Below are 24910 nucleotides of genomic sequence, written 5' to 3'. Positions count from 1 at the left end.
GTCAAACATATGTATCTCTGGTCAAACCAATTTGACAGTCAGTAAGCCCCCATTCGCACGACAGCTTTTTCAACGCGCGTTAAAAAAGCGCTTGAATCTGGTCGCACTCTAAATTCGACTTAACGACCAAAGCTTAAAGTCTAAAATCCAACAACACTGAATAAAAGCGTCACCGTTGTCGTGTGAATACATAAATGGTTATCCATTTGTGTCATTCAAACGCTTTTTTTAACGCGCGTTGAAAAAGCTGTCGTGCGAACGGGGCCTAAGAACCAGGAAAACTATACTCATTTAAAGTAGCTAACACACTATCGCACCGCACCGCGACCCTGGTGCGTCGCACTCATGAATGAGAGCGAGAAACAGATATCTTTTTCTCGCCCTCACTTACCGGTGCGAAGGGTCGCGGTGCGTGCAAATTGCAGGCACCTTTCTCTGTCATTCTATTCTAATTATAGCTGGTTTTGCAAATCTTATCAATAAAAAAAGGCGCGAAATTCAAATTTTCTATGGGAAGAGATCCCTACGCGCCTAAATTTTTCAAATTTGCCGCCTTTTTCTACTGACCAGATCTGCTTGACCAAGTATACATTTCATGGATCGAACAATTGTTTCCGTCTGGAAAGCCCCCTCCACACTCGCGTTCGCGGCTTCGCCCGCGATTCACGCGCATAGTCTGGAGCGGGCTGAAGAAAAATATATCTCTTTCTCGCTCTTACTTATGGGCGCGACGCACCAAGATCGCGGTGCGGTGCGATAATATGTTAGCTACTTAACCTTACCATTATCTGCTTATTTTTTGCGCATGGCAACATTACTGAATCGTAAACTTAAAAATCGTCGCCCCATCCCTAGAATATCACTCTATGTGTCAAATATTTATAGTCTGTGGTGTGGAGCGAAAAGTGGACGCCAATTATTGGGCTGTACATTCTTGGGTTGAGCAATCCCGGGTCGAACATTATCGGTACGGGCCAATAATATGCGACCAATATTCGGCGTCCACTAAATGGATTCGTATTATTGGGTCGTGTATTATTGGGTTGAGCGTTATCAGGGTGTACAAGCTCGGTCCGTGCCAATAATACGAAGCCACTCTTTGAACAGGGCAGTAGTGTACAACCCAATAATACGCATCCAAAAAAGTGGACGCCTATTATTGGGCTGTACATTATTTGGTCGTGTATTAACCGGACTCGCAAAATTTTTTAGACGGCCATAGACAAGATAAACGCAAATGTCAAAAGGGTTTCCATGCGTCCCACGGTGCCATAAAATAACCAAAGACAAAATAAGCCTAGTTTACACGTTCGGATTAAATATAAAATTCTACCAAACAGCACGCAACAGTGTCTCAATGAGAAAAGAACATTCGTTATTTACCTCTCTTTTGTTCTCAAATAACGAAAAGCCTTTATTTAAATTTATAATAATTTATAATCTGGCAAACTTCCGGCACTAAAATAAGGCGCGGTATTTAAAAATCTCGTTGGGTGATCGAGAACTTGCCTGCTGTTTATTACATTTTGATTCGGCTGCCGTTTTTTTATCTGACGCTTTTTCTTAATAAACATACGACATGTTCGGCCGGGCTACTAAAATATTTTCGTTGTTTATCCCGAGTGCATACCCGAGTGTTATGCCTATGAAGTTAAAGTTTCTATGCGGTTAACACAGTATTTCAACATACCTACGTATAATAAAAGTGTGATTAATATATTTCCAAGTCCTTTTGGTATTTTATGAGATGTTGTTAAATTCTGTATTAGAAAGGTCGGAATGGGTCGAATAAAAGTATGCAAAATAAACTTGCCTTGCGAATCATGCGATTACGAAATGGAAACCAACATTAAAATTTTATTTCGCAACAACATTGAGAAGTAGTGAAATCTACTTGAATCGAATAGGTCGTAAACTGTGACTATGTTGTGGAGACTTTCTATTTATATATTATTTTTATTTTACCACACTAGCAATGGTCAAATTGAGCTAAGTATGTTGTTTATTTTAAATTATTGGGGTTAGGTGGGCGATTAAGCGGTTGATCCTTTTACATTAAACAATGATTTTATTATAATGCATACGTAAATCTTTTCATTATTGAAGGATGCCGTTAATATAAATACCATGAATAAAACATGATTCAAAACATTTATATTAAAATGTATTGTTCCATCAAGAGCATTCGGTTCGACAGAAAAAAATACTACTCTTGCCTAATGGGGCAGAGGGCCTCGCGAAAACCGAAATTCGCAAATTGTCCCTCTCCACAACACCTTCATTCTCCAACGAAGATAAAAAACCGGGCAAGTGCGAGTCGGACTCGCGCACGAAGGGTTCCGTACCATAATGAAAAAAAAAACGAAAAAAAAATGCATAATAAAAACGGTCACCCATCCAAGTAGGTACTGACCACGCCCGACGTTGCTTAACTTTGGTCAAAAATCACGTTTGTTGTATGGGAGCCCCATTTAAATCATAATTTTATTCTGTTTTTAGTATTTGTTGTTATAGCGGCAACAGAACTACATCACCTGTGAAAATTTCAACTGTCTAGCTATCACGGTTCGTGAGATACAGCCTGGTGACAGAAAGACGGACGGACGGACGGACGGACGGACGGACGGACGGACAGCGAAGTCTTAGTAATAGGGTCCCGTTTTACCTTTTAGGTACGGAACCCTAAAAAGAAAGATATGCAATACGCGAATTTTGGTTTTCGCGGTAGGCAGGTCAACAGTCGGATCCCCTCTTTAAATTTCCTCGTGGTAGGAAGGTCGTCGCCTTACTACAAGCAGCTACAAGTATCCTATTATCTAAAGCTACGATTTAAGTTGACTTGTTGTTTTACTTTCTTTTAATATTTATTTATTTTAGTACCACTCGGCAATTCATCAGAAAATGGAAAAAAAATATTAATTGGAGATAAAGATCGGGATTTTATAAAAACCTTGAAAGCTAAAAGGCCGCCTGGCATAAATACTCTGCTGCCTTCACAATGGGCGCTGGGGCCCGAGGGAACGCCTCAATGGCCTAACGGAGAGATCAAAGTCTATATCGACAGCGATTCTTATGGTAAGTAAATTTATTGCTTCGTTTTTAGGGTTCCGTACCCAAAGGAAAAAATACCGGGACCCTAACCCCGGCTAGGCTGGCGTCCACTAGACTCGCCGAGTCGAGTCGAAACGCGTAGCCGCAGAAATTCGCCCAGTGTTGCCAACTTGGCATAATTGATGCCAGATCTGGCATAATTTCACTCGCTTCGGAACCAAAATTTTCCATTTAGCATCTGGCATAATTTTTAGCATAATTTAGTCTATACCAATTTTTTACCAACTTGGCAACAACAATATGCGCCATCGTCTTATGTAGTTCATATTTTCATATGAATATTGACTTTTGTGGGCGGATGGACGTCGACGGACTATACTTGGTCAAGCAGATCTTGTCAGTAGAAAAAGGCAGCAAATTTTCAAAAATGTAGGCGCGAAGGGATATCGTCTCATAGAAAATTTGAATTACGCGCCTTTTTCTACTGACAAGATTTGCTTGCCCATCTGTATAAATGTATATTTTATTTAATATATTGCTAAACAATAGCAGACTCGTGACCATCGTAACTATAGTCTGTTAAGCCATTTCCGTTAGTGAACAAACGCGGCAAATTTTAATAAAAGTAGGTGTTACCAATTTATCATCCCATAGAAAATTTGAATTTTGCGCCTTTTTCTATTGACAAAGTACGGTGTTTTTAATGAATATTTTTAGACATCACATTATTTTAAATGTTGTAAGTGTGTATTTTCAAGTGACATTTTAGCATATTTCAACAAACTTTGGCATAATTTTGGCATAATCTAGACATTAGTCTAGCATCTTTTCAAAATCCGAGTTGGCAACACTGAATTCGCCTGACGAGCAATACGCGCGGAGAGTCGAATCGGCGCGCCGCAGCTACTCGTCAATGGACGCAGTTGCATAGAAAATATAGGAGGCGAATTATTGCGATTCGATTCGATTCGCCTCGGCGAGTCTAGTGGACGCCAGACTCCACTGTCCGTCTGTCTGTCTGTCACCAGAGCGGCTACCGCGAAAACCTAAATTCGTAATAAAATCTTTCTCTTTTACTCCAATGAAGGCGTAATTAGAGTGACAGCGAAAAATCCCCGCAATTTGCGAACTTCGATTTTCGCGGTTATAGCCCAGGCTACAGCCTACCCATTTCGCAACAGGTGATGGCATAGCGGGACGCGTGATGGACACACTTAACAAATTTCAAGGCCATGATGGCCACCTCTGCCCCCAAATACAGAGGTTGAAAGAGAAGCCGACTGAGACTGAGCCGGTTGGGAGCTGGTTGCACGTCACCAATCCGGACCGAGTGCGGCCGTGCGTCCACGACGCGGGAGTTGACCACAGTGGAGAAATTGTAAGTTTTAATCTGAAATAGGAGCTAGGATCCCATAGAAGTGCTCCGCATGCCTCCGTGAGGGACAAACATACCTACTCAATGCGACACTATGATTGGTCGAATTTATTTATTGCCCACCATAATACATAAATAAATCTGAGACTGTGACAAGGACAAACAATAATAGCTCTTTCGCTGCTACTTCTGCTGGAAGATAAGACTTAAAAGACAGCGATTCGAATCTAACTCCGGCCTCCGGAGAGCTAGGTTTTTTTTTTTCAAATAGGTAGGTATAAATCATAAAGATCTCTAACTAATCTACCTAACTGGTTTTACACAGTATAATAAATCGGTTTTCTTGTCGTATTCAGAAAATAGTGCTAGGATATGACTGCTTGAAGCCACGGGAGATTCTGCACACGGTCCTGCACGGTCTCGGTTTTCGCGATGAGGTGACCCACCCGCAGCGGGACCTCTTTGTCAGGGTCATGTGGGAGAACATACAGCCAGGTATTCTAACAGACTATTCTAAACCGTTTCATTTGTGCTAAGCTACGACTGAATGAAGCCACGGGATATTCTTAACCCTTATGGCGCCTACCGCAATTTCGTGATTTGAGCAATATTGATCACTATTTCACATTCATACAGGACAGATAGAGAGGCAGAAAATGCATTCGTGAGAGACAGATAATAATTTTAGATCTTTAGGTAGGTACATATGGGCGGTAAGCCCTCATGCAGACACGGTAACACTTTGCGTGCACGGCTTCCCGCGTGATAACGCGCAAAACATTTTTTTTTTAATTAGCCTATTAGTGTGTCCCACTGCTGGGCAAAGGCCTCCCCTCTTTCGCGCAAAACATAGCAAGCCTAAAATACTAATGAAATTTTCAGCGTTCAGATCGATGTTCCGAATCCTGTCAGTGGATACGAAAGACGCCGGCCTGATGGAGTACGACCCTCTGAGCGTAATGCACTTCCACGACCGAGCCTACAGCCTCAACGGGCGCCCCACCATCATGCCGATGGTAAACATCTATTTTCAACATTTCTGTACCTAAGTAGAGTCTGTGCGGAAAGAGTCGTGGAATGTATGGGGTCCAATACATTCCACGACTCTTCTCTTTAGGAAGTCCGAACAGACTCTATTAGGTTAGTGGAGACGAACAGCACCAGCCTGATGGAATACGACCCCGAGCGTGATGCATTTTTACGACCGAGCCTACGTACAGCCTCAACGGAAACCACACCATCATGCCTATGGTAAACATCTATTTTCAGCCTTCCTGTACCTAACAAAATCGCGGCGCGAAGCCGCGAACGCGAGTGTGGAGTCGATTTCGCGGATTCTGCTAACTCGACTCGACTCTCGCGATCGCGGCTTCGCGCACGAGTGTGGAGCGGGCTTAAGGTGCATTGGGGTAAGGGAACTTCGAAAGTAAGGGTAATTTTGAAATTTCCAAACATCATTTAAATTAGAAGCACTTAATACTGTAGCAACAGTACGTATGTATTGTGGGCAAATTGACTTTATTTATTTAAAAAAATGTACCCAAAATTTATTAATTTAGTGAGAACCTTTTCAAAGTAAAATCTATAGTTGACAATGGTGTAGGTGCCTACATCAAGAGATGATTACTGAAATTAAAATAATTTAATTCACACCATGCACGAAACGAAATAAAGCATCAGTATAATATTATAAAAACGTTAACGCCATATTTTTGATATTTATTAAATCGGATAGAACTATGAAGTGCCACTGGCCCTCGTTTTGAGCAAGTTTGGAGACATGGGGTCTCCAAATTTAAAAAAGTACCTAAGCCTTATTTAAAAATTTAGAAAAACAACAAAATTATACATTCAACTTTACTAAAGCTTCCAGGATTGCAAGTAGAGCCTTCAGACGAACTGTCGCATCTAGACAAAATGAAGATTAAAAGGATGTTCAGTCACGAATGCAAGAAGCGCCTAGTCGGCAACGTTATACACCGTACATGTGCCAGTTACGACGAACTTAAAGGAGAGGACATACCAGCAAATAATGGCAATGGATGTCCTCCTGTTAACACTCCTGGTAATGACGGAGACCATATTGTAATACCCGGCAACGACGTTAAAATAGAAGGCGATGACCAAGGAGCGAACGGTAATGACGTTAATGATGACCAAACAGGAATGGACATGGAAGTTGGAGACGGCCCTAGTGACAATGTCATAATACCCGGCAATGATGTAAAAGTGGCTGATAGTGGAGTCTCTGATAACGATGCTGGCGACGGGAAAGTTTTAGTAGGCGACGTGAATGCAAACGAAGCAGTTAGTGACATGTCAGTAGAAGCTGAAACAGATAAGCCCGTAAAAGAAATGAAAAAGCTTGCAGGTAAAGGCAAGCTAGGTGCAAATAATACTAATAAAATGGTAATATTGACTTCGAGATTCACTAAACGTATCGGCAAGAGAGCTACAGTATTATTTAATTAAAAGTTTACACACCAGGATAGCTTGTTGTTATTCGATCTTATTGGAATTTCTTAATATATTTCTCTCTACACATATCGTAAACCCTGTATGATGCGTTCAAAAACCGTAAATTACGGCCAGCATTATTAAGATAAACTTTTTTGTTAGAACGTATTTCTTGTCTGTGAAAACGCAGAAATCCGCCTAGGGGCAGGCGTGTCTCACTCCGCGATTTCGTCGCTTTGCTACAGATAGCTAAAAGTACATCCGTTCGGCCCCAATTTTGGGGTTTGCCATAAGCCGCGCGTGGCGCTGTCGCCACCTAGCGGCCATATCTGTGCTGAACGTAACAGACGCGTTTTGTTAGAGAGTGAGTCTTCTGTGCTTAAAACTATTATTTATTCTGTGCTAGGAGTTGGACTGTGCGTAAAGCTGGAAACAAATTATCGGACGCGGCTGACGGGCGCGACATAAACGTGTGCACAGTGTTCGGGACGTGGCTTGCGGACGCGCAACAACGCTTATTTTTGTAATCCTTTAATTTGAGATTATACAGTAATTCCTTGTTACGAACACACTCGATAATTCTTTCCTCCATTTTTACCGTACGCACGTCCAAGCTTTCGCGTATTCCGCGTCCTTCTGGCGCAGTGACGCGTCCCGCACCCCGTGCATACTACTGCATGCGGACGTTTTCGGCTGACAGGAACATCCAGCGCGCCAGATTTCTGTCGGACGTCCGAAGGCTCAAGGTCAGCACAAGGTTACGTCCACGGCTTACCTCCGATAGTTTGCACAGTTCAGTGTATATTCATTATCTAGATACCTATAAGTCGCGGCTGTAAGCCGCGTCCGTCAGCCGCGTCCGATAATTTGTTTCCAGCTTAATATTAATAACGTCCATTTCGATTTATTTCAAATGCCGCAATGACGGTCGTAAGCGGTACGAAACGAACACATCATAGAGCTTATAATACAGTAGATAAAGCAGTGTATGTAACTGTTTTTATGAAAGTCGCTTTCAGCTCGTTACATTATTGTGGTTTATGTAATAGTCACATAAATTACAATAATGATTTTACGTCACAGTAACGATTTTCATCATGGATGTTTATATACGGAGCAAATATTCTTTGATTGAATTAGATATATGGAAACTATAACGACAAATTCGTGTTTCGAATTTGATAGCTAATGTAGATGGCGTTGTGTTTAGTATCATGAAATCTGATTGTGATTGAAAGATGATGAAAATCAGTAGGCCTAGCAATGGGTGGGCGCGACAGTATCTCGCCGCGAGATAGACTACTTGTCTTTTTTTCTAACTGTATTAATTAAAGAGGGACGAGTAGTCATCTCGCGGGCGAGATACTGTCACGCTAATCATGTGCTAGCCCGGCAGGCATTAGGCGTCCGCTTAAAATCCTTAAATCCAACAACGCTTGATAAAAAGCGTCACCGCTGTCGTGTGAATAAATACACATGTATCCATTTGTGTCATTCAAACGCTTTATTAACGCGCGTTGTAAAAGCGCCCGTGGGAATGGGGGCTACTAAGGGAATTTCGAAAACAAGGTAATTTTGAAATTCCCAAATTCTAAACTAAGAAGCACTTAGTACCACTGTAGCAACAGTACGTAATGTGGGCAAATATTAGACTTTATTTATTTTTCTGTAAAAAATATATACCCAACATCTATTAAGTTAGAATCTTTTCAAAGCAAAATCTATAGTTGACAAATGGTGTAGGTACCTACATCAAGAGATGATTACTGAAATTAATAGTTATTTGTTTTACAAGGGGGCAAAGTTGTTGTTTAACCGCTCGTGCTAATATTGATACCCGAGCAAGCGACAGATTCCAAAATTGAACCACGAGCGTAACGAGTGGTTCGAAAAATGGAATTGTGAGCGTTGCGAGGGTTTAAACTTTAAAGCACGAGGGTTAAACAAAATTTGCCCCCGAGTGAAGCACAACATTTTTCACCACACCAACCCCGTAGCGACGTACCTATTAAATGTAAAATATCAAACAAAATCAAATCCAAATGAATGTTATTAAATATTCATCATCCAAAATCATCATTTAAAAGTCAATTCTACCAGCGGACATAAGAAAACAACTCAAAAATTGCATTTTATTACTTTGCCTCACATGTGAATAAAATGCAACTTTGCTATCAGTTTTTGAAGTGCAAAGTAAGTCTTGCCGGGCTTGTGTGGTGAAAAATAATTTATTTTACACCATGCACGAAGTGAAACAAAACTCCAGAATACTATTAGAAAAACGTTAACTGCCATATTTTTGACACAATTAACATTTAACAAATCGTATAGAACTGAACTGCAGATAACCCGCCTACTGGCCCTCGTTTTGAGCAAGTTTGGAGACTTGGGGTCTCCAAATTTTAAAAAGTAAACCTTATTTAAAAATTTAGAAAAACTGAACAAAATTATATAATTATTTACTTTTAAAGCTTCCAGGATTGAAAGTCGAACCTTCAGACGAACTGTCGCATCTAGACAAGATGAAGATCAAACGAATGTTCAGTCACGAATGCAAGAAGCGCCTAGTCGGCAACGTTATACACCGTACATGTGCCAGTTACGATGAACTTAAAGGAGAGGACATACCAGCTAATAATGGCAATGGATGTCCTCCTGTTAACACTCCTGGTAATGACGGAGACCATATTGTAATACCCGGCAACGATGTTAAAATAGAAGGCGATGACCAAGAAGCGATCGGTAATGACGTTAATGATGACCAAACAGGAATGGACATGGAAGTTGGAGACGGCCCTAGTGACAATGTCATAATACCCGGCAATGATGTAAAAGTGGCTGATAGTGGAGTCTCTGATAACGATGCTGGCGACTTGAATGCAAACGAAGCAGTTAGTGACATGTCAGTAGAATCTGAAACAGCTAAGCCCGTCAAAAAATTTAAAAAGCTTTCGGATAAGGGCAAGTTAGATGCATATAATAATAATAATATTCCCGACGAGGAGGCTATTGTCGTTGGGTACGGACCCAAAAAATAACGGCAGAGATTATTCAATTAAAAGTTTACACCCCGGGATAGTTTGTTGTTATTCAATCTTATTTAATATTTCTCAATAATTATTATTTATCTACATATCATAAACCCTATATAATGCGTTCAAAAACCGCAAACTACGGCCAGCATTTATTGATTTAATTATTTAGATTTGTAAACTAAAGATAAATTCGTGTTTCGAATTTGATAACTAATGTAGATGGCGTTGTACGGCTTCGTAGTAGTTGGTACGTACAAATAAAACGCTTAGTTACTATGGGCAAAATATATTGTCTATTTACAGTTTAAAAACAAATAAAATGCTGGTACAAACACTTGTTAAATAAACGTGAGTACTGAACTGGACACATACAATAGCAAACCACTAAACGGAATGATAATTGTTAAAGTAATCAAACATATTTCATTATTATCTATGAATTAAACCAATTTGGCATTTGTTTTAGGTACAGCTAACATAAATACCTCAACTTTTTAGAGATACTGACCGAAATATACGGCAATACTGATGTGGGGGAAATAAAAAATAACTACTCCCCCCCTCCCTTTTTGTTTATTACTTTTGATATTTTTTGTGTGCTAATACACGCTTCGAATACATTTTTCTAGGCATCATGACGAATCCAATGAGGTATCACACGTATTTTTAAGTGTATTATCTCTATTTTTCACCGTTTTCAGGATCTCGAACAGACTAACATATGTCATGTGACTTATAAGCGTTATGACTCATTAAGTTATGAGACCTATGTTGTTTAGTATCATAAAATCTGATTGTGATTAAAAAATTATGAAAATCAGTAGGCGTAGCACAGGGTGGGCGCGACATCTCGCCCGCGAGATAGACTACCTGTCTCTTATTAATTAAAGAGGGACGAGTAGTCTATCTCGCGGGCGAGATACTGTCTCACTAATCATGTGCTAGCCCGGCAGGCATTAGACGTCCGCGTCGCGTGGCGGAAGCAGTTCTTGGGCGGTTGCACGCGGGTTCCATTGTAAGTAAAATCCGTCGCTGCGTTCGCGCCAGTTAGCAACGCTCATAGATGTAGTGCATAATTGTTTTCCATTGTATTTCCTCAGCAACGTTCGTATTTGTCATGCTAGCTCAGTCAATGTCAGTACTTTGTACCGAGACTGACTGAAATCTTGCTGTTAAGTTTTCGTGAAAATACGGTGGAAAATAATTATGCACTACATCTGTACTATTTTTAGTTAACCCGCTCACCCGCTCCGTGCAACCGCGCCAGACTCTGTATCTTTAGGTATTTAAATAAAAGTAAACAAAATCTCAAACCACCGGTGGACGGGCAGCAGCGTCCCTCAAATTCGGTGTAAGTACTCGACTGCGATCGCCAACCCGCCTGCCAAGCGTGGCGATTATGGCATTCACCCCCCAAAAAAGGGGGAGGCCTATGTTCAGCAGTGGACGTCTTATGGCTGAGATGATGATGATGAAACAAAATCTACCCTCAAATGGCTCCTTAAGCCAGTTGAGGGTAGATGAAAACATTACATGATCAAATAATGTAAGTTAAGCCGTGGTATGCCGGAGCGGATCATATTAGAAAAAAATAATCACAGCATACGAGAGGTTAAAGTCAAGTCGTTCAGACTGAACCAGGAGGTTTCGTAATTGGTCGGTTAACCAACAATAAATGTTATAACTACCCGAAAATGTAAAGATTCTTTTTTACATTTATTTAAATACCTAAAAATTCAGACTATAGCGGACGCCCTTATATTCATTCGGAAATCATAGACATGCATTTTAGTATTGCTTCAATATTTATTTTATACTTTTTCGGTGAGTGCATCCATCAACAAACCAAGTTCTTCGTTTAAATGACGGGCTTAGGAATAAAATTCCCCAAATTTGGTTAAATAATTGTTTATAAATTCATAAATGATAAAAATTATACCTAATATATTACAAAAATATCAATCCATGTTTTCCAATGGGTTCCTGATCGGAGTTTTTAATAAATAAATAAATGGAATTTGCAATAGGTACTGCTTGACTAAAAAATTTCACAAAATTACCTTCTCATTCACTTTGATCCCGACAGATAATTTAAGAAGTTTAGAGTCCGACCAAGCTAACTCTGCATAGCATTTGCAATGTGATGGTGTGGTAATATCCATGTCAAATTTATATGAAAATTTGACGTTTATAATGACTCTTATCTTCGTTCTATTCAAGCCAGTGCAAAGTTAGCATACACGGAAGAATCTGTAATTTTCTAATCTGCAAAACGTAATTCAAGACCAAAAAAAGTAAGAAATGTTGCCACTTTTTTACTAGCGCGTCTTGTATTTATGTACAAATAAATAAATAAAAGTACTTTTTTAAATAGTAGGAGTAAAATTACTAATGAATAAATTATCTTAGCGTGATTATTTATCAAAAGGAATTTACAATTTTAGAAACAAATTATTGCAATGGCAACATTGTCTCACTTTTTTTGGTCTTGAATTACGTTTTGCAGTATAGATGCAACGGTCATTAGTAGAGTTAGACGAAGTCTGCAGCGATTTTGATAGCCCATGAAGTGCAATTGTTATTTATACGTAATCATTTCATAAAAGTTTGATGTTTAAAATGACACTTGCACTGCGTGAGCTATCAAAATCGCTGCAGACTTTTCTTCTTCTAACTCTAATGAACTTTAAAGGGCCGTCACAATAGAATTAGATAAAATACTGGTCGATGCGTCACTCAAAGAGCCATAACAACCCAATAATAACAATAGCATAGACGGACTCTAACCATTTGCCTTTTCAGCCATTTGGATACATTTACACCTGATACGTAAGTCATTAAATCGTATCAAAATAACAGATGTTTGATTGACGTTTGTCTGTCAGGGACAAAGGATAAAGTATTATCTCAAATAGTAGTACATACTTATATATATTTTGATGCATGACGATGAAATTTAGTTTTCTATTTAGTTACTGAATCCCACTTTCTCTAATATGATAGACAACTTGTCGTTATGTTTTCATTACGGTAAACGTTTTTACAAACTTGCATTAACTTCACAGAGCTTTGTGAGTATTCTAAATGTTATTTAATTAGTTATGAACAACTTAATCGTTGTCAACCAAACAGAATACGAAAAATTTGGCATTGAAAATATCTTTGCCAATATTTACAGTGATATGTAAATATTAAAATATATATGACTAAAGGACAAACAAAAATAAAATATACTTTTAAAATGTGATCGGCAAATGTGTGTACCGTTTCAGCCATGAGTTAATAAAGTTACTTTTTAAAAGTAAAAGATGTGGTTAATATAGCCCCTAAAAGGCCCAAAATGAATTGGTCATTCAGTACCAACACTTGAATATCGCACCATTAGTTAAATAATCATAATAATACATTTTCCAATTGTTTAATTTACTTTAAAATTATCCTTATTCGTTCCGATATGGCCCAATCACAGTTCGCCATTTCCTGTAAAACGTTTGGCCAGGAAATACGCACAGTTGATATTTCCATTTCCACAATAAATTCCCCGCATATCATATTCTGCTATTTTTATATCTGATTATAACAGCATTCATTTAATTAAAATACAATTTCGGCTATATGCATAAAATGGCAATTGGTCATCAAATTATACTAGCCGTTCAATTGTGACGTTATCTATGAAAAGGGACCTTATTGTCGATGGCGCTTACGCCATTATTAACGATGCTCCGATAGAAATACAATGCCGCATGCAGCTGTGCGGCGTAAGCGCCATCCACAATAAGATCTCTTTTCATAGATAATGCCCCAATTATTATATTTTGTGCTCGGCAAAATTGTTTCTACTGTTTAACATAGGCCAAAATTTACGTACAAATATCATCTTAATAAACATACTGCATTGAAAAGTGACTGAGCCATGAAAAAATCATGTGATGAAACCAAACGATGCCTGCCCTCAAAATAGACCTTAGTAAAAATTAAATTAATGGTATACATTTATATATTCTATGCAACATTTCCATATCATACACACTCCGCCACATAAAGATATTGGGAGTACAAACACACCTATGCATTCATAATAGCCTAATGTAATTTTTGGAGTCAATGTTTCCATATACATGCTCGCTCCCTGTGCACATGTGTCAACCCAGCATAATGAAAAATAACCACATATTGACAATGATATACAAACTTGTTGCACAGTGTCCATAGAATTTAATCCTGACAGATTTTAAGTGCTTTTCCACTGACAGGCCTATTTAAATTTCATACTGTAGGCAATAAAACAACTATATTTCTGCCAACATTTTTAAATATCTTGCTCAGTCTTGGCTTTCATACATAACAATTCTCTACAATATATCAAGATGCATTCATATTGTAGAGATTGTTGATCTTGATCAAAGATAATATAAAGTAGAATCTTGTCCATGGAATCATTCTCTTTACGAGATTTGAATTCACTGTTTTATGCATTTGGTGTCCCAGTAGTACAAATAATAATTGAAAATTAATTAGCTTACAATTGTTATATATCTTTATGTAAATATGTGGCAATGAAAAGTATGCAAAAATCTATTGTGCTGTCTGCAGGCCATAATTATCCCAAAATGAATGATAAACTTTCGACTCAATTGCGACAAAATTTCAAATAGAGATCAACATTTTATAACATGCATTAAAAATGCAGTACACGTTTATAAATTACCCTTCATGATGTCCAAACTGCCCAATCAAGTCCGTTTACGAGAGAACAGAGTTAAACCTTTTTCAAAATATTGAAAACGGGTTTCGAACAAATCCATAGTTCATGTTCCTAGCACCAGCGACTGGACAGTATGACTGTTTTCCTAATAGGAAAATATTCTCTGACACTAATGAAACACTTGTATAGCCCCCTCCACACTCTTGCGCGAATCTGCGAACTCGACTCGACACTCGCGTTCACGACTTCGCGCCGCGATTCGCGCACGAGTGTGAAGCTGGCTTATTGCAGTCCGAGGTCCCGCTAGGGTTGTGCAACACACATTTGAGCATAGCGTTAGTGTCCGGCACTGTGCCCTATTTCACCACTAGCAACACTTCTTCTTGTTTTTGCTGCGGCTATTCTTCAGGTTGACTGTGTCGTTTGATGTGACGTTTTGTCTCTCCTTCATTTCGAGCTTTGATCTTAGTACCTGGAATTGATAATGCAAAGTTGGTTAATAAACAATAAAATTACTAAACTTAAACATGTCGCGCGAGTAACTAAAAATACAAACTCAAACAGTTTATATATTCGAAAACCTTACACCTTATATCTGATATGAGTTGAAGTTCAACACGGAGCATCTAAATAGATAATTCATAATGCCGAATGCATACATAGGGCCAACATAGTCAAATCTAAGGGACTCGGTTCTGCGTTAGACGGAGCCAGCAATATTGCTATCTCTCCTTATAGCTGCATCCCTAAGAATGGCCTACATAGGCCCAGTATGTATACTCGGCATAACGTGGTTAGGATATGCAATCCGGATCCGAAATGTATGAAATTATCCGGATCTGGATCCGGATCCGCGGATCTTCCCATACATTTCGGATCCGTCGTGCAAACCCTAAACGTGGTGTTAGCACGGCATCCTAACTCTCATATAGTGCAATAAAGCTTTTTTTCTTTCAATCTCAAATGTGTATTGTCCAATATTACACTTACCATTTTTGTGATAGTGAGAAACATCTCCTCCACATTGATATTCTCTTTTGCACTAGTCTCGAACAGGGGTATGTTCATCTGGCTGGCGAACCTCTGAGCGTCCTCCGTCACCACCACTTTCCGTGACGGACAATCATTCTTGTTTCCAACTGTAAAGGTAGAGTATATTCGTGGTTAGGCACCATTGTCAAAGCAGTTAGCAGATCATTCATAAACACCTGACAAGATATTCTTCAATAGTCAAGAATGTGTAGGTTAAATGAAAAAAAAAAAGGCTTAATTTTCAGTATTTTCATTTAGCTAATATTTATTTAAAATACCTTCCAAGTGTGTATCAGTAATAAAAGTTTTGTAGAATGCTCCAATAGTTTATAACAGACTTATAAAAAATGAAAAACATGTAAAAACAAGTAAGCAATCATCAAATTGTTCTACTTATTTCAACTGAATTTGTAATCTTGCCAATTACATGAACACTGCTTACATAATAAGAAAAATAAATGTTGACCCGTTTACCATGGTCAGTTGGGTTTTGTTTTTGGTTAATGAAAGTAGTTCGCTTTTAATTGTTTATGGTAATCAACCTTATGAGATCTGTCTGTACAGTTATACGATGTTAGTGTGTTGTAATAATTTATCAAAATGAATGGTATATCTGTCTATTACCCATCAAGCCTAAACTAAAAAACCGGGCAAGTGCGAGTCGGACTCGCGCACGAAGGGTTCCGTACCATAAAGCAAAAAAAAAAACGGAAAAAAATGCAAAAGAAAACGGTCACCCATCCAAGTACTGACCACGCCCGACGTTGCTTAACTTTGGTCAAAAATCACGTTTGCTGTATGGGAGCCCCACTTAAATCTTTATTTTATTCTGTTTTTAGTATTTGTTGTTATAGCGGCAACAGAAATACATCAACTGTGAAAATTTCAACTGTCCCGGTCCCGTTTTACCCTTTGGGTACGGAACCCTAAAAACCAATTAGATGTCATTCAGAGAAAAAAATCCAATCCACAAAAACCTGTCAATAAAATTGAAACTTTCTCTCAAAAAGAATAGCCATCAATGCCATCATTTAAAATAATTTAAATGACAACTTTTAGAGGATAAATCCTCTTTGCTAGAAGACAACATCAAATTTTGAACCCGCGACCTCCGGATTGACGCCTGACTTTCAATCCGGAGGTCGCGGGTTCAAACCCTGGCTCGTACCAATGAGTTTTTCGGAACTTATGTACGAAATATCATTTGATATTTACCACTAGCTTTTCAGTGAAGGAAAACATCGTGAGGAAACCTGCATACATCTGCGAAGAAATTCAAAGGTGTATGTGAAGTCCCCAATCCGCATTGGGCTAGCGTGAGGACTATAGCCCAAGCCCTCTCACGCACGTATATAGGCTGAAATGATGATGATGATGAAAGTGGAGGAAAGGGATTGAACTCTGTGGGCAAAAACACTAGCACAGCTTGAGTGGTATTAAAAACTGGTTTACAGACTTATCAGGGCACACAATAACATGGCAATTGCCATGACTAATTTTATTATCAATTGGAATTTCAAACCAGTAATTTAGTTTTGCCCTCAGTAACAAAGATAAGAGCTTTTATTTATAGTTTTAGGATGCAGAAATGATAAGACTCTATGAATGGCTGGGATTCTAACCCCCTTATTCATAAAACTAGGCCTTACAGGCCTTAAATTATGTTCTTTTCCCTTTCGTACATATATAAGTTAAAATGAGAGATAAAGACAAACAATTCATAGCTAATTCGGGCCAGTAATGTGTTTATTAATAATGCTATAACTAGCTGCAAATTTTGTAATAAAACTTTCGAGTAATCTCCTTAGCTAATCTAGAAAATATTTTCTGAAAAATAATTTTGATTTGTTCAAATACTTCTAATAGTAGTGATCTAGAGACCCAATAACAATTTCATCATAACTGGAAACTGGGCAAATGAGTCATAGTCAAAAAAGGCAAATTGCTGATAATGTTTATATTATGCTCCAGATAACAGATACCCAAAATAGGAAATATACACACAGCTTCTCATAATCAGCTGATAAAAAATTGTACAGTTCAAATCTAATTTGTGCACTTCAGCAGTTAAAAAAAACCGGGCAAGTGCGAGTCGGACTCGCGCACGAAGGGTTCCGTACCATAATGCAAAAAAAAAAACAAAAAAAAAGCAAAAAAAGAATGGTCACCCATCCAAGTACTGACCACTCCCGACGTTGCTTAACTTTGGTCAAAAATCACGTTTGTTGTATGGTAGCCCCATTTAAATCTTTATTTTATTCTGTTTTTAGGGTTCCGTACCCAAAGGGTAAAACGGGACCCTATTACTAAGACTTCGCTGTCCGTCCGTCCGTCCGTCCGTCTGTCACCAGGCTGTATCTCACGAACCGTGATAGCTAGACAGTTGAAATAGCGGCAACAGAAATACATCATCAGTGAAAATTTCAACTGTCTAGCTTTCACGGTTCGTGAGATACAGCCTGGTGACAGACAGACAGACGGACGGACGGACGGACAGCGAACTTGGGTCCCGTTTTACCCTTTGGATACGGAACCCTAAAAACATGACTAGCTAAAAAACCTTCATATGAACTTCTTTACAAATGAACCACAGATACTAGAAAATACCATTTCATATAACTTCAACTACACACCCAGACAAAGGTTAGACATGTACATTCATATAAGATAAAACATTTATTGACCTCTATAGGCATATTGAACATGGTATCACCAGTGAGTCACCAGTAAACCAGTGCTACTGGTAAAGGAAATAAGTAATTAGATTACTAACACTGTTCAAGTAGCATAACTTATTGATGTATCATCTCTGGCACAACACTGATATGGTAATAAGGATAGGTCGGCATTTAAATTTGTTTTGGTTTTAAAGTTTAAAAAGATAATGGTATGAAAGTTATTTCAATTATATTTTTTTAATCAAAGCTTATTTGGTATAAAAGTAGCTTCTGAACATCAGCCATAGGTTCAATGCAAAGTGAAACTTTAACCCGTGGAGTGCCCCAGAATTACCATAGTATGGAACTCCTTCACTAGTTACCAGCACACATGTGAGAGTAGGGCGCTCCACGAGTTAGTATGGAACTAATCTTAGTAATCTTATGAGATAAAATCAACTATTTTGCATGATATCAAATTTTGTTTGACACTTATATCAAAGTTAATGCAGGATTAATGGTTCAAATATTAGTCAAGGCAAATTCCAATAAGATACAACTTGTTTAGGGGGCGGAATACGTAAACAACACCTCGTTTGAGGCCTCCTAGAGGTTAGAGGTGAAGGTCTTATGAATTGAGGAAAAGAGAAGCCGCGGCCACATAATGTTATAGCATTTGTTAGTACTCACCTAAGACTTTGTTCACTACATCACAATTCTGTTCAATCTCATGCAGCCACCGCTTGACGTTCGCGAAGGACTCTCCATTGGTGACATCGTACACGACGATGACGCCGTGAGTGCCTCGATAATACGTGCTGGTTATCGTTCTGAACCGCTCCTGCCCTGCTGTGTCCCATATCTGCAGCTTCACTCGCTCTCCGTTAAGTTCTAGGGTTCTTATTTTGAAATCGACGCCTATCGTCGTAATGTAGCTACCCGAAAACGTGTTGTCGGCGAACCGCAGGAGTAGACAGCTCTTACCCACACCTGCAACACATCACCATCATTGCTATGAGCCATAAATTACCACAAAATCACACGGAAAATCGGTTACTGACGAGGCCTCGCCCACTCACCACTGTCACCGATAATCAGCAGTTTAAAAAGATGATCAAACTCGCGCGCCATTGTTCGGGTGTACTGCCGACAACTCTCTAAATGGTCATGTGTTCACTAATGACGTTAAAAAACGATTTAACACAACTTGAACTCTGAAAATATTAATAAAACGCATGCCGTAGGACGTTACGTTTGCGTCACTTTACAATACGTCCGCCATTATTATCTTTTTTAATTTCAGTGTCATTACCATTAGGAAAATTATATGACATTACTGATTTATGGCAATACTTGCATGTAAAGGCCATAACACACTATCGCACCGCACCACGACGTTCGTGCGCCGCACCCATAAGTGAGAGCGAGAAACAGATATCTCTTTCTCGCTCTCACTTATGGGTGCGACATGGGTGCGACCAAGGTGCGACGCACCAAGGTCGCGGTGCCGTGCGATAGTTTGTCATCACTTTAAAGCCGTAACAGACTAACGCACCAAGGTCGCGTGCGGTGCGGTAGTCTGAATGCCAGCCGTGTAGTACAGTCTTAAATGAGTCTCAAACTACTAGAATCTATCGATGAAAAAAAGTTTGGGACTAATGAAGTTAGTTGTCATTTGGCGCTAGTGCTGCGTGAAATATTGTAAGTGTGAAAGAGATGCAAATGGTGCTTATTTATGACAAATATTTACGATTTCGTCAAGGGGGGTGAGTCAATTAAGCTGTCAGATTGTCAGAATTTATAGATAAAAGTTTAGCTTTAACTTAGGTGTGGTACTCTGCCATTTTTAGTGAAAATATAGCAATGTCGGCGACTCTGAAACCATATCTAACGGCCGTGCGCCATACACTAACTGCCGCGATGTGTTTAGAGCATTTCTCATCGCAGGTCGTGGAGCGATACAACAAGCCCGAGGTCGAGGTTAGAACGAGTAAAGAACTCTTGCTGAATCCCGTCGTCATATCTCGTAATGCCAACGAGAAAGTGCTAATAGAGTCCTCCATAAACTCTATTAGAGTGAGTATTATGATCAAACAGGCCGATGAGATTGAGAAGATCTTGTGTAAAAAGTTCATGCGTTTCATGATGATGCGCGCAGAGAACTTCATCGTTTTGAGGCGGAAACCCGTCGACGGGTACAACATCAGCTTCCTGATCACCAACTTCCACACGGAACAGATGTTCAAGCACAAATTAGTGGATTTCGTTATATATTTCATGGAAGAAATTGATAAGGAAATCAGTGAAATGAAACTGGCGGTTAACGCTCGCGCACGTATTTGTTCCGAGGAGTTTTTGAAGCGTTTCTAAGTGGATTATACTGGTATAGACTATGATGAGGCTGCCAAAGCCCCAAGCTTAGTTCCCACCCTTCTACCGTTAAGCTCAAATGTGGGTGAGGCACAAGCCTTATTGTGGTGCACTTGGTACTTGATAATTTAGTGACTGATGTGATTCTTAATTTATATACAATTTATGTTACATGACAAGCAAAGCTCTGTGGGTTTAATGCATGTAGATAATGTTTGGTAAAGTCTAAATAATGCCTTTTTGCCCAATATATTGCTGGTCCAATATTACCGGGTTCTGTTTCACTTTTATCTAACTGAAAATTGAACATTGTCAATTAAGTTGAATTTCAACTATCTTGAAAATGTAACATAGAACCCTGTAATATTAGGTCAGCAAGATTATATTCCACTGCATATGAGCATTGTGTTCCGTTGCTTGATAGGTATCAAAGTACACTAGTACGGATATGATGGTCGTATTTGTCTACATGACATCGTGATAAAACGGTGTCCGTCTCTTTCTATTCCACAGAGTTAAAAAGTGACAGTTGTTTTATCACATGGATAAATGTGGATAAAGCGATCCATAATAGGCTTGCAGAAGGCTATTAAACTCTGGAAGACTTTAGTAGCCTTGTAGTTTGAAAGGTACCAAAACTATAAAAGAAAAAAGCATTGCAAAATGCAGAATGATATGTTTTATCTTTTCCTACTCTTTTTCCCTGGTTGTAATGGTATAATGGCTGGTGACACCCATGACTTATAGTATACCTAGTTGTCAGTGAGGCCCATAACCTATAGGATGCATTTGTTTTATTACTTGAAAACAAACAAAGGCAAACGGGAGTGATACCACCAGTTATCCGTATTTATTTTTAGCAAAAATTATCTGTGCCAATTTAACTTGAATTTATATTACTTTGCTTTTATCTAAATTATTTGGAGTTAAATAATTACTAGCCCAAGTAAGCTTGTCTGGCTGAAAGGTTGAGGAGAGTTTAACCTCTCATGTGCCGCAGTTTTTTTAATATACATTATTGGCTTACAAGTGCTTAAATACTTTAGAAGAAATATAATATTGTATAGCTATCATAAACACAAGCATTTAAAAGTATTGTGATGGGAGAACTTAGTGCCAGTACTGCCAGTCATGTTTTAGCCTATCTTGGCTTGGTATTTTAATGTCCAACTTTAATTTGTTATTTTTTTTCATACTTATAAAATATTAAATTAAGCTTTGATCTCTTCCTCTAATAAGTTTGGTTCCACAGGGTTTTGCTGTATACATATACTTACGTCATAATTTTTTTGTCTTTTTCTTACAAATAGAAAGAGAAAGCAACAGGTATAACACAAACATAGGATTATAACCAGTGCTTAAAATAATGGTATTAATATAAATAAAAAATAAGTTTATTCAGTAACTTGCTTTCCCAACTTTGTGATGCTACTCATTCCTAATCTAAGGCATTTTATAGGATTTTATTATAATTGTATATTATGTTAGCAAATCAATGGCTCCTTGTTGAACATTACAAAAGTAGCCGGGTCCATACGCGCGTATGCTTGCTCTGTGTGGGCCCGGCTAATTATTAATCCCTTGATCACCAAAGACGTCAACTGACATGCGTGGCTACAGCCCAAAATCAACCTTTCTGCATTCTAACAAGGTTCACAATGATGCGCCGCGCACTATAGGCGTGGTGTTCAAAGGAATAAGAACATTCTGGTATATAAATGTTATAATATAAACTATACGGCCAGTTTTCAGGATAACTTTGGTCTCGTCACATGCACTAACATTTTAAAAGTATATTTTTAGTTAAGAATATAACTGGATATAACAAGAGAACACACAACTTGTTCAAAGCAAGGATAAACAAAATAAAGGCCCATTCAGATCTGGTGCATTTTCTATGAAAAGGAACCTTATTGTAGATGGCGCTTACGCAGCACGGCGTCGCGCCGCATTGTATTTATATCGGAGCATCGTAAATAATGGCGTAAGCGCCATCGACAATAAGGTCCCTTTTCATAGATAACGTCACATCTAGTGAATGTGTGCACACGTTTGCTTGAGATTAAGCACATTAGGTATATAATATATGAACCTTGCATGGTCACATTAAAAAAATCAATGATATTCATGAATCATTTACACACTGAAGTTGCCAATATGAAAACATTTTAAAATATAAAGAGCAATAAATTAATGAATTTTAAGTATAACTTTTCGATGCTAAGTTTTATAATTTAAAAATATACTATGACTATATGTTGTTTATTTCGTTTTGTTATCATTATTTGTAACATAAGGTCAGAAAGCTAGTGTAAGTTTCATTTCATTTAAATAGTTTTATCATGTATTATTTTTCTTGACTTGGAAATCAATAAAACAAGTTATGTATTTGTAACTAGATTTTTTTATTCCATGACTGCTAGCAAGCATCATTTTCCTGGGCGAATTTTATCATTTATAAACGGCTAATTGTATGTAAATTTACAATTGTTCCTGATCGGAAACAGGAAAAGACACATGTTTAGTAGGTAATTGTAGTAAATACTTCCTTATTATACTTACTTACTCCTCTGGCGCAGCGACCCAAAGTGTGTCTTGGCCTCCAACACGACTGCTCGCCACTGGTCCCGATCCTGTGCCGTGTCTCTCCAGTTCTCAACCCGGAGCTCGCGCAGATCAGCGTCCACCACATCCGCCCATCGATACCTAGGTCGACCGACCGGGCGGCGTCCTATCGGTTTTCCCTCAAACGCTCTTTTCACCGCCCGATCACCTTCCATTCGCTCAAGATGGCCGAGCCACCGAATCCTTTGCGCCTTTGTCACACCAATGATGTTTGGTTCAGCAGCTAGTTCTTCGAATTGAAGAACTTCCTTATTATGTTATAGGGATATTGTGCAAGGGGTGCTAATCGCCATCTATAAAGTATAGTTTAAGATTAACCCCCTTATTCAAAAACTTACTAAAGTTGACAAGCCGATAATAATCGTTTGTCCCTTTCCATCATACCGATACGGCGGAAAGGAACAAACGATTATTATCGGCTTGTCAACTTTAGTAAACGTTTATGAATAAGGGGGTAAATCTATAATTCATAATTAGTTATGTAAAATGATTACATACATTTTGATAGAACTTGGCCCCAAAAACATCATCAGTCGGTTGATTCGTAAGGCTCCGTCACACAGGCGCGTTTTGCGGGCAGCGCGTAAGCGGGGCGCGCGTTACATATAAAACGCTCACGCCCCGCCCGGAAAACGCGCCTGTGTGACGGAACCTTTAAAATGAAAAACTTGGTCCAAAGTAGAGATCACGTATTTTTATTTCACAGAATCTTTCAATACAATACAGCCATACAATAAGCTTATGTATAAAAATCTACTTAGGATGAGGCCACAAAACATGTTTGACAAATTATTTCTATCGCTATTATTTTTCAATAAATATAATGCAAACATGGAATGGTAATATTGCCAGAAAGGATAGCTCCAGAAATAAGTTTTCTCATACATGATAGTACTGGCCTTTTATTTAACAAATTATTTGCATATCTTGTTTTCTTTCTAAGGGTGGTAATTCATCTGTCCTATCCTCGTAAGACCCAGGGCAATAGGGTATTATCCTGTATTTAAAATAAATTATTTTACACCATACATGAAATAAAGCACCAGATAATTATTAGATAAACACAGATAGGAGTTATTTTTAACCACAAGTTCTATTTAATAAATCGGATAGAAACATAAAAAGTTGGTGAATTGACCGTGACGTCACGATGTAATGTTTCATATAAATTCCATATTAGCAAATCGTTTTGACAGCTCTAAAAAAGTAACTGATTTGACTAGTAGGAAAATACCCTATTTTTATGATTTTGAATTTGGAACTTTCTTTTATTTCAATATGAGTTCAAAGCTCGAATGTAATTTGTACTTGTACAAGTACTCGGGGACATACGAGGCTTTATCTTGGTGCAATGTGTATTTGCATCTCACATCTTGCTTAATGACAGGGTGAGACGCAATGCACATTGGACAGGTGGAATACCACCCTATTATGTCTCCTCTACACGATGGGCCAGCGCCGGCCACTCCAAGGGACGCATTTATGCGTTAGGGAGCAAGTGATATTGCTATCTCATTCTACCGCATGGCTGCGTCCCTTGGAGTGGCCGGCGCTGGCCCATCATGTAGAGGAGCCATTACATAATGGCGGTTGGCGTCAG

The 24910-nt window shown here is 38.7% G+C and overlaps 3 protein-coding genes across 3 annotated transcripts; 2 read left to right on the top strand and 1 right to left on the bottom strand.

The window, feature by feature from the left end:
- Positions 1–1773: 1773 nt before the first annotated feature.
- On the top strand, positions 1774–9921 carry LOC134674886 (uncharacterized). The gene is made up of 7 exons (XM_063533041.1): positions 1774–1993; positions 2878–3075; positions 4233–4429; positions 4783–4921; positions 5309–5442; positions 6293–6835; positions 9355–9921. Exons 1-7 carry the CDS (start codon positions 1924–1926, stop codon positions 9919–9921), a joined length of 1848 nt encoding a protein of 615 aa, XP_063389111.1. The 5' UTR covers positions 1774–1923.
- Positions 9922–11810: 1889 nt separating this feature from the next.
- LOC134674712 (ras-related protein Rab-35) lies at positions 11811–19623 on the bottom strand. The gene is made up of 4 exons (XM_063532835.1): positions 19395–19623; positions 19006–19305; positions 15617–15765; positions 11811–15098 (listed from the first exon to the last, which is right to left on the bottom strand). Exons 1-4 carry the CDS (start codon positions 19444–19446, stop codon positions 14994–14996), a joined length of 606 nt encoding a protein of 201 aa, XP_063388905.1. The 5' UTR covers positions 19447–19623; the 3' UTR covers positions 11811–14993.
- Positions 19624–20073: 450 nt separating this feature from the next.
- On the top strand, positions 20074–23080 carry LOC134674926 (actin-related protein 2/3 complex subunit 4). The gene has a single exon (XM_063533086.1). The coding sequence runs from the start codon at positions 20179–20181 to the stop codon at positions 20683–20685; it is 507 nt and encodes a 168-aa protein (XP_063389156.1). The 5' UTR covers positions 20074–20178; the 3' UTR covers positions 20686–23080.
- The last annotated feature ends 1830 nt before the right edge of the window (positions 23081–24910 follow it).

Source organism: Cydia fagiglandana, chromosome 20, assembly GCF_963556715.1.
Source record: "Cydia fagiglandana chromosome 20, ilCydFagi1.1, whole genome shotgun sequence".
Taxonomy (NCBI): domain Eukaryota; kingdom Metazoa; phylum Arthropoda; class Insecta; order Lepidoptera; family Tortricidae; genus Cydia; species Cydia fagiglandana.
This window is presented reverse-complemented; position numbering and strand designations above follow the sequence as displayed.